This window comes from Physcomitrium patens, chromosome 17 (genome assembly GCF_059467195.1).
Source record: "Physcomitrium patens ecotype Gransden chromosome 17, ASM5946719v1, whole genome shotgun sequence".
Classification (NCBI taxonomy): domain Eukaryota; kingdom Viridiplantae; phylum Streptophyta; class Bryopsida; order Funariales; family Funariaceae; genus Physcomitrium; species Physcomitrium patens.
The window spans coordinates 1,362,757-1,371,773 of NC_143426.1; the positions used below are offsets into that span (position 1 = coordinate 1,362,757).

The 9,017-nt window shown below is 37.7% G+C and overlaps 2 protein-coding genes across 4 annotated transcripts; both read left to right on the forward strand.

Moving 5' to 3' along the window:
- The first annotated feature begins 977 nt into the window (after window positions 1-977).
- Window positions 978-5,614, forward strand: LOC112294666 (uncharacterized). Of its 3 annotated transcripts, XM_024545381.3 has the most exons (3): window positions 992-1,128; window positions 2,090-2,223; window positions 2,760-5,614. In XM_024545381.3, exon 3 carries the CDS (start codon window positions 2,850-2,852, stop codon window positions 4,881-4,883), a length of 2,034 nt encoding a protein of 677 aa, XP_024401149.1. In that variant the 5' UTR covers window positions 992-1,128; window positions 2,090-2,223; window positions 2,760-2,849; the 3' UTR covers window positions 4,884-5,614. The 3 variants fall into 3 exon arrangements, with proteins under 3 accessions (XP_024401151.1, XP_024401147.1, XP_024401149.1); XM_024545383.3 differs by lacking the exon at window positions 2,090-2,223 and having other exon boundaries at window positions 978-1,113; XM_024545379.3 differs by lacking the exon at window positions 2,090-2,223 and having other exon boundaries at window positions 988-1,128.
- An 86-nt stretch (window positions 5,615-5,700) lies between these two features.
- LOC141046455 (uncharacterized) lies at window positions 5,701-6,573 on the forward strand. The gene is made up of 2 exons (XM_073540430.1): window positions 5,701-6,032; window positions 6,159-6,573. The coding sequence occupies exons 1-2, from the start codon at window positions 5,701-5,703 to the stop codon at window positions 6,190-6,192; spliced, it is 366 nt and encodes a 121-aa protein (XP_073396531.1). The 3' UTR covers window positions 6,193-6,573.
- The last annotated feature ends 2,444 nt before the right edge of the window (window positions 6,574-9,017 follow it).

Genomic DNA, 9,017 nt, shown 5'->3' on the forward strand with positions numbered 1-9,017 from the left:
CAAGTAGCTATAAAATATATATATATATATGTTATAATTTGGTACTAAAATACAAATTCTTCATTATAAGCTTAAGACCAATTAATCTCCTAACAAGTTGGATAATCAAATATTTTGACCATTTATTATTTAATTTAAAGATACATTAATTTAGTTGCATGTTGATTGCAATTGCCCTTAAAGATTTATTTTGATTATTATGTTTATTTCATTTAATCTTATAAAATAGTTAATATGTGAATAAATAAATAAATAAATAAAATGCTACTACTTCTTGTTGAAAATAGATAATAATCAAAACTTTAGGCTAGAAGAAGTCTTAGATTTGAGACAAATAAAAAAGGACTATAAATATCTTATAAATTAGCAAATTATGATATTAAAAGAATAAATGGAAGCAAATTGACAATCTTACAAATACTGATTTTCATGACTTATTTTCTACAAAAACTTAAAATATATATATATGCATGCAAATTAATTGTTTGATATTTTACTCACGTAAACAGTCAAATGGAGTGTGAACATTTCTAACCATTTAAATTACAATAATTTGTGACAATTTCAAACTCAAATTGTCCACAAAACCTATATTCCAAAAACACTTACAAATAATCACATCAACTCTCACCAACATTGACCCAATCAATGCTGACATGAGAGGTATATCCCAACAAATTTTCCCACATCACCAATCCTACAAAAGACGCTCACATGCAAACTGGTTCACACGTTACCATGAAACGGTTTCCACCACCTTGAGGCGAATTAGCCAATCGGAAGAAGAAAAAAAGTTTGCTTTAAAGTGCAGAAATTTAGGGGGTGTGTAAAATTACTTTTTGCATGAAAGGTGGTGGAAAAGGCAAAGCTACCGACTGGGGGTTAGTTGTGTGCCAGGTGAAGAAGCGAGGACGGCGATTAGGGTTTGGAGTCTGCGTCTGCTCCGTTGCTCCCCCCGCCCCCTCGCGCAGTCCCTGCAGCTCTGCGCCCATCGTTATGTAGACCTTGCCCGATACTGCCCTAGAATTTTGTACTCCTGGGCGGAGAAACATTCTCATTTGCTTTTGCTGTATCAACACAAAACAAAAAGCGAAGTTGTGTGGAGCCTCGGAGGTCTGTCGTTGCCCGGTACTGCTCACTACTCATTTTGGTGTGCTGATGATTCTCGCTATGTGTGCTTATTAGTCGCCTTTCAATCAACAAATTGATGAAGTGTGCGTGAAGGTTTTGGGCCAGATTGAACCATATCACCGCGTTGAATTGCAATTGCTTGACTACACTGCTTAGTCGTCTGCACTGGGTTTTGTCCACCTCGCTTCTGTAGCTCTTTCGTTTCTGACCCCTGGCATTTTGACTCATTGTGAGATGAAGCCGAGTGTGGCTTGTGAAGGTTAACTTTTTTCTAATTAAGAGAATTTGATTTGGCCATGTCGTTTCTGGTGTGATGAGCATGCTTTGGTCTGTGCTAACACTCGCCTTAGGAACGACGCCCAAGATGAATTTCTCACGTAATCTTCGAGGATGAGTTGGTTCCCCTTGTATCGTTTTTGTCTGCTTTACACTCTCCCGTTTGTTAGCATGCGCCTGCTAGTCGGATACGAGGCCCTGAGGTTGAAGTCTGGTAAGTGGCAGTGGTTCTTACGTTGATAATAAATGGTGTTTTAGACGAGAATGCGACTGCTGTGTCAGCATGCTTGCTTCGTGTCGCTGCGTTCGGAGAGCTGGGTGTTGGGAATCGGTTGCGCGTTATCGCGTCAGGTTTTGTGGTTTTTGTTGGGTTAGGGTTTGCGTTAGTCTGAGGGCATGGTAGGGTTTCAGGAGATTGTTTTTTACATTGCATAAATTCGAGAGCCTTGATACTTAAACTGATGGTAGAACTATCGAAATTATCCCACTTCACATTTCAGTCTGCAGCATGAGATGGGTTGAAGTCTTGTTTGAACTCTCAGTGATGTGAATTGGTGTTTGCGCAAGATTTTTCCTTGGGTGACAGTGTGAAGCTGCTGTGAGTTTAAAGCAGGATGGGTGTGTGGAAGAAGGTTGTAAGATCAATGTGACCGATTTGTTTCTTGTGATGGAAATAGCGCAGTCTGAAGTAAGCGTGGGAGCTCCAGGACTTTCTCTGGACTACTTGGGAAGTTTGAATTGCATATATGTTCACGTTTCGTCAAAGTTTGGTTCATTAGTACTGGAGAAGCAGCGACGCTCGAGGCAGTTTGAGTTGTACGTCAACACCCTGAACTATAATGTAGAATATGTTCGGGAGGCGTCAATTTATTGTCCATGCCGTACTTGTTGATCGTTGCACTGAAGATTTGGTGCACCCCTGGGTGTGTTTTTGAGGACAGCGATATAGGGTGATTGCGACGTCCTTGTTTTTAGAATCTGGTTTATTTCTGGTGGCGTCCCTGATGTTGGTGTTGCCGTGACACGGTCGCTTTTTTTCAGAACAGTGAAATAAGGAACCTATGTCCAGGCTTGAGGTAGTGGATGTGCAGGTTGAACAGATATGTTTGTTGAGTACGCATGCACTCGTTTCAGGCTTAATTTTTCTCAACAGGATGCTAGTTGAGGGGTTCGGTTGGCATACTTCCTGCGACTTGTTAGTGTGGTATTGAGTGTATACGCTAGTTGAGGCATGTTAACATTTTGTTGTTAATCACGGGTGTATCATGGTGGCTGCTGTGGAATGTTTTTGAACTCCGTACCAGTGCTTTTCGCTGAGGTGAAAGTGTGATGTCGTTGGGTTGAATGTGCAGCGACTGCAGCAATCTTTATCGGTCTAGTCAGCGACGATTGACATAACCAAGGTGAAGCGCATCCTCAAAGAGGGGGTACAACCTGTTAAGATGCCGGGCAGAGAGGACCGGCTGTCCATCACTTATTTTGCAGCTGATATTCCAGAGGTGCTGCCAGAGTATGTGGCTTCGAACAACAAATGCTATCCCCGGGTTGGTCTGGAACCTGCAGGTATGTGCTTCCACGAAGCGGCGAAACGCACTGTAGGTGTGAATACGAAACCTGCGGAAGAGGAGGAGGAGGTGGTGCCTGATACGAAGGATAAAGAGAGCGACTCTCCCTCGGCAGATTCTTACGGATTCAAAGGAAAAAAATCGGGTGACGGCGCTGAAAATCAGGACCATTATGCCCTACTTGGTCTGAGCCATCTAAGGTTTCTAGCTACCGAAGATCAGATTAGGAAGAGTTATAGAGAGGCCGCGTTGAAACATCATCCTGACAAGCATGCCGCTCTGCTTCTGACTGAAGAGACTGAGGAGAAGAAGGAAATCAAGAAGGATGAGATCGACCAACACTTCAAAGCGATTCAATTGGCATACGAGGTTCTAATTGATCCCGTGAAGCGACGAGCTTATGATTCGACTGACGAGTTCGATGACGAGGTTCCCAGCGATTGTGCCCCTGGGGATTTTTTCAAGGTATTCGGGTCTGTCTTTGCTCGGAATGCTCGGTGGTCTACGATTCAGCCGGTTCCCTTCCTCGGCGACAATGACACCGACATGGCTAGCGTGGATAGTTTCTACGATTTTTGGTGGAGCTTCAAAAGTTGGAGGGAGTTCCCCCACGCTGACGACTTCGATCTGGAGGAGGCCGAGAGTCGTGAGCACAAGCGGTGGATGGAGAGGCAGAATGCAAAGCTCCGAGAGAAAGCAAGGAAGGAAGAGAATGCTCGTATCAGGCTGTTGACAGATAACGCGTATAAGAAGGACCCCAGGATCATAGCCAGGAAAGAGATGGAGAAAGCTGAGAAGCTGCGGAAGAAGCAAGCGAAATCTCAGGCGAGACGCGAGAAAGAAGAGGAGGCGGCACGGGCGCTGGAGGAAGAGAGATTACGGAAAGAGGAGGAAGACAGGAAAGCCGCGGAGGAGGCTTCTGCCCTAAAGAAGCTTAAGGAGAAGGAGAAGAAGTTGTTGAGAAGGGAGAAGGCTAGGTTACGGGGCTTGACAGCAAGCGCGGTGGCGAAGGGATGCGGGATTTCCGATTCTGATGTGGATATGTTTTGCACTTCATTGGAGATATCTCGTTTGCGAGGGCTGTGCGAGAAGCTGGAGGGAATGGGGGATGTAGAGGAACAAGTGGAGTATCTGAGAAAGGTTATAAGCGGGGAAGAGATGATTATTTCCTCGGACTCAGCTGCCACTGGGACTCCCACTCGAGTGAATTCTAGTCCATCCATGTGCACCTTGGACGCGACCCCATCAAAGACGCATGCCAAGAAGACTTCGGAGAGAGTTGCAGAGAAGGTCAAGAGAACATCTACTCCTGTGACCGAGGAGAGGCCCTGGTCAAAGCAAGAGGTGGACCTTTTAAGGAAAGCCGTGCAGAAGTTTCCAAAAGGGACCTCGCAGCGTTGGGAAGTGATTGCAAATTACATGCGTTCGAGTCGATCGGCCGATGAGATCGTGAAAGCCGTGAAGACTGTACTCGTGCAGAAACCGAACTCTTCGAAAGCTTTTGACTCATCCCTGCAGAAGAACACGGGAAATGTGGTCACAGACTCTCCTCTTTTGACGAAGGAGAATGAAGGAGGCTACCCTCAAACGTGTAATGGCACAGCGGGAGGTGAAAAGAGTCAGGAAAACGGTGCGAGCGGGAGGAGGCGCGAAAACGGGGCAGAGCTGAAGAACGTTACTCCGGGGATTGCCCAAAGCGATGGAACGGTCCCAAACGGAGGCCCTGCGGAAGGAGAGGAGTGGTCGGAGGCACAAGAAGTGGCTTTGGTTAATGCCATCAAGGCTTTTCCAAAAGACACAGTGAACAGGTGGGACAGAATTGCAACTTCCGTTCCTGGGAAGAGCAAGGCTCAATGCCTCAAGAAGTTCGCGGGGTTGAGAGACAGTTTCAGGAGCTCGAAGAAGGTTTAATGATGTACGGTGGCTGCGATCTCGTGCACTTATTGAACCGCATACTCACGGGCTAGAAAAAGACTTGCAAGGATTTTTACTTCGGGTGTTTGATTGAAGTTGCAGGAGTCGCATCGACGAAGACTTAAGAGTGTGCAATTATTCTTTGTGGAGCGGATCATACAATGAAAACAGTTACATTCATCATCTTTTAAGGACGATGATGCAGTTTCCACTCTTTGTACTTGGTGGCGAGATTACTTTTCTTACGAAGAAATGTGTAGTTTAAGAGAGCTGATAATTTTGTTAGGTGTTAGGTTACTTTCAATTCATTAGGATGGAAGCGCTGAGAGCGTGTCGAAGCAATCATCATGAGATGAACGGTGTCCTTGAAATTTGACATCAGGCGTTGATCTAGGTGGAATGGCTGCTGTCTTTGTCTTCTGGGACTTGATGCGGGACCGTCTTTTGCCTATTAGTGCATCATTACTGAGATGATACCCGGTTCATAGGTAGAATGGAAAGGACAAGGATTTAGGATAGGGTTCCAACCCTGAGCTATTAGGAGAGTGACACTGCGGAAGAGGTTAACAAGGGATGTTGAGATTGGAGAATAGATGTGCTTGTAATGACTAGTGGACCTGAATGAACCACTACTTGTCGGGAGTGCGCATCTTATCCCAGTTTTGATAAGAGTTGTTCATTATGTTGCGTTAACTGAATTGCTTGTGAAGCTTTTGACTTTTGGGTCATCAGTTGTCTGGGTCGCTTGTAAATGAAGCCTTCTTAGTCTTGAATCGCAAACGTGCTCTGTGACACGTATGACCTGAGTTCATTGATGGATGGTTCATGTACATCAGGGTCATCCCTGTTTCATCGTGAATACGATAGAATTTGGGTAGGAGTCGTCTTAAATTATGGAGATTCTCTCTGCGCAACAGATCCTGCTGCAGTTCTCTTTTGCACTTGTCGCGTAGCTGTTGAGGACACGAATCATGTGTCTAGTCTTTTACCTATTTTTCACATTTCGCTGCTGCTCCGCTTGCGGAATTGCAGGTTTTCCTTTAACATACCTTTTTGCGTTGTGGACTGTGATCGAGCTCATATGGCATCAGATTTCAATCCCATTCGTTCTTTGGAACCTATTGCAGCTCAAGTCGAGGATACCAGGTGAGCATGGTCCAACACTGTGACCTGCTCGCTATTTTTGGTTGCTCATTAAATCCTTACATCCAGAGTAATTCGCAATCTTTAAACCCGAATGTGAATCCAAATGACTAGTTTTTACCAATGCAGGATTGTGAGAGCATTACATACAAGATTAGAGTGACCTTCTGCCTGACAGAAGTGCATAAATAATAAACTACATGGATGTTACAATCTTTTGATGACGAACTAGACACATGTATTTTTTAATTTATCTTTTGCGATTGCTTACTTTTAATTCTTTGTTTTTTTTTGTTTTTTTTTTCCAAACTTCGATAGCCTGGAAATTGTAAGGTACTCTGAGTCCATTTATCCAAACGGTATGGCATTTGATGTGATTAGAATTCATATAAGCTTTTTTTATCTACTTAGATATCCCAGACATGTCTTGAATCTATGGCTTAGTGTTTCATATCGGGCTCCAAGCTTGTCATTATGAATTTTTCAAATTTTCAACATAATGTAAGATTATTTGAAAGTTTTATCAATAAATATTCTCATTTCTGTGTTATCTATTAATATATATATATATATATATATATATATATGTATCTATATTTATCGTGTATCTCCAACACTTTTAGGTCACAAATTAAGTCTACATTGTCTCTAAAAACAATTAATTGTATGTCATAAAAAAATTAGTTAACTGTTCTTCCAAAGTCTATTTTTTGTTTTATTTATGAACTGTATTTATAAATGTAGGGTATCAAAATTGTAATCTTGAATTTTATTGTTAATTTAACACAAACCAATGTTATAAATACAATTGCAAAAAGACTCAAAAGTATCATGTAATGGATACTTGGGGAACAAAGACAAAAGTGATAACCATGTTGTAGATGTCATATTAACAATAAATTGAATTTAAATGGATATTGTTAAAGAAACAGTGATTGTGCCCGGTGCATGTGGTACTTAAGAATATGATGATCGTTTAGATTGTACACAATGTTACTTTTGACTTGGTTGGGTTATGTATAAAGATGCTTTTACTTTGCCCATGTTGTTCTGATTAATGCTTGTAGCATATTGATTTGGCATTATTCACATCTCTTTTTCTGTATATTCATTTAGCAATTATCAAATCTTAGAATACCCACAAAATATCAGTTTAAACAGAAAAAGAAAGAGTTATGTCCTCAGAAAAATCGAATCTAACAAACAACAGTAAAAATAAATGAAATTCGAATTGTTACTTTGTAGTTTAAATTTAAGTTCAAATTTTAGAACCAACACAAAACAAAAAAACCATTGGTTTTATTACATCGTTGGAGTTATATTGTTAAAATTCAAGATTCATTTTTTATTTCATGACTTTTTTAACACAATACAATTAAATAATTTACCAATACATCAACTCATATTCTTAAATATTTTACAAGCTCATAAGTTAATAAATACTAATTAAAAAAATATTTTAAAATACTATCTTACGTTTTTTTGATTTGAAGTCCTTATAATACTTCAACACTAACAAAATTGTTAATCTACAAGATAATTTTATGAAATTTTCTTCTAATAACATTATTTTTATTATTCATTCTTAGAATATTAATATAAAATATAAAATATACTAAATTAGTATTAAGACACATAAATAAAAAAATCCTGATATATATATATATATATATATATATTAAAATCCTACTACAATCAACTAGCATTATTTTTTTAAAAAATGCATTTACATACTTCTAACAAAGATTTAAAATAAAACTCTTGTATAAAGACATATAAACAAAGCTAATCATATATATATATATATATATATATATACATACATATTTGTTACTAATGCCACCACAATACACTTTATGGAACACTGAAATACACATCTATAAAGAATATATATTTTTATCCATTGTGGTGTAAATTAACAATGTTTTACGAAAGATTTTATTTTTAATTTCTATAAAATATTTTTTGAAAAAAATCATTGATTTAACTATTGAATCTATTTAGAGACCTAAATAATATAAATTTGAAGATTTGATAAGTTTTTTTGATATTGAATTCAATATTAACAAAATAAAAAATAATTTTGAATACTTTCTTTATATTTATATAAATGAGTAATTAAAGTTTTGTATATGATTCTTCTTTGTCTTTTTACATGGTTGGTTAAAAAAAAAAAAAAAAAAAAAAAAAAAAACTCATATAAATATTTATTTTTACTTTTACTTTTATTATAATTTATATGTGTGTAAAAAAAAGAATATATATATATATACATATATATATATATATATAACCTCCAAAACATAAAAATGTTAAGTCTAAAGATATTAAAGGCTAAACTCTTATGATGTATAGATGATTTGTGTATATATATATTCCAAATATTAGAAATAAAATATTTTATAAGTGGTAATGGGATTTGAGGTTTTTACTATTAGAGTTTATACAAAAAAAAAATCAATGTAAATATTATAACTCTTCAAATGCAAAATCCACTAGAGTGAATTTTATGCTCATAAAAAATAAGGTGAAACAAACAAATAAAATAAACTTCATATCCAAATATAATTTTTTAAATATAAAATGAAAAATTTATAGAAGATATGGAAAAAATAAGATTTATGAGCCAAAATAAAATTTAAAACTTCATTTGCCACAATGAGTGCATTATCAAGTTAATTACTCAGAAGGTTGTTAATAATTTCTATGCAATGATCTTAATTCTTTGATCTTAAAAGATATTTGATCAATGTCTATTAAAAATCTTTTCAAGATGAAATTAAAATTATGTTAAAAACCAAAATAATATATGTTCATGTATAAAATATTATGTGTGTAATTGAAAAGTAGAGCATAGAAAGGATTAAAAGTTGTAATTACTTGTAAAAATAGTCAAATTAAAATTTTGTTTGTGATTGCTTGTGGTTTTTTTATAAGTAATATCAACATAAAAATTTTAAACTGAACAATCTAATGTTATGATATCAT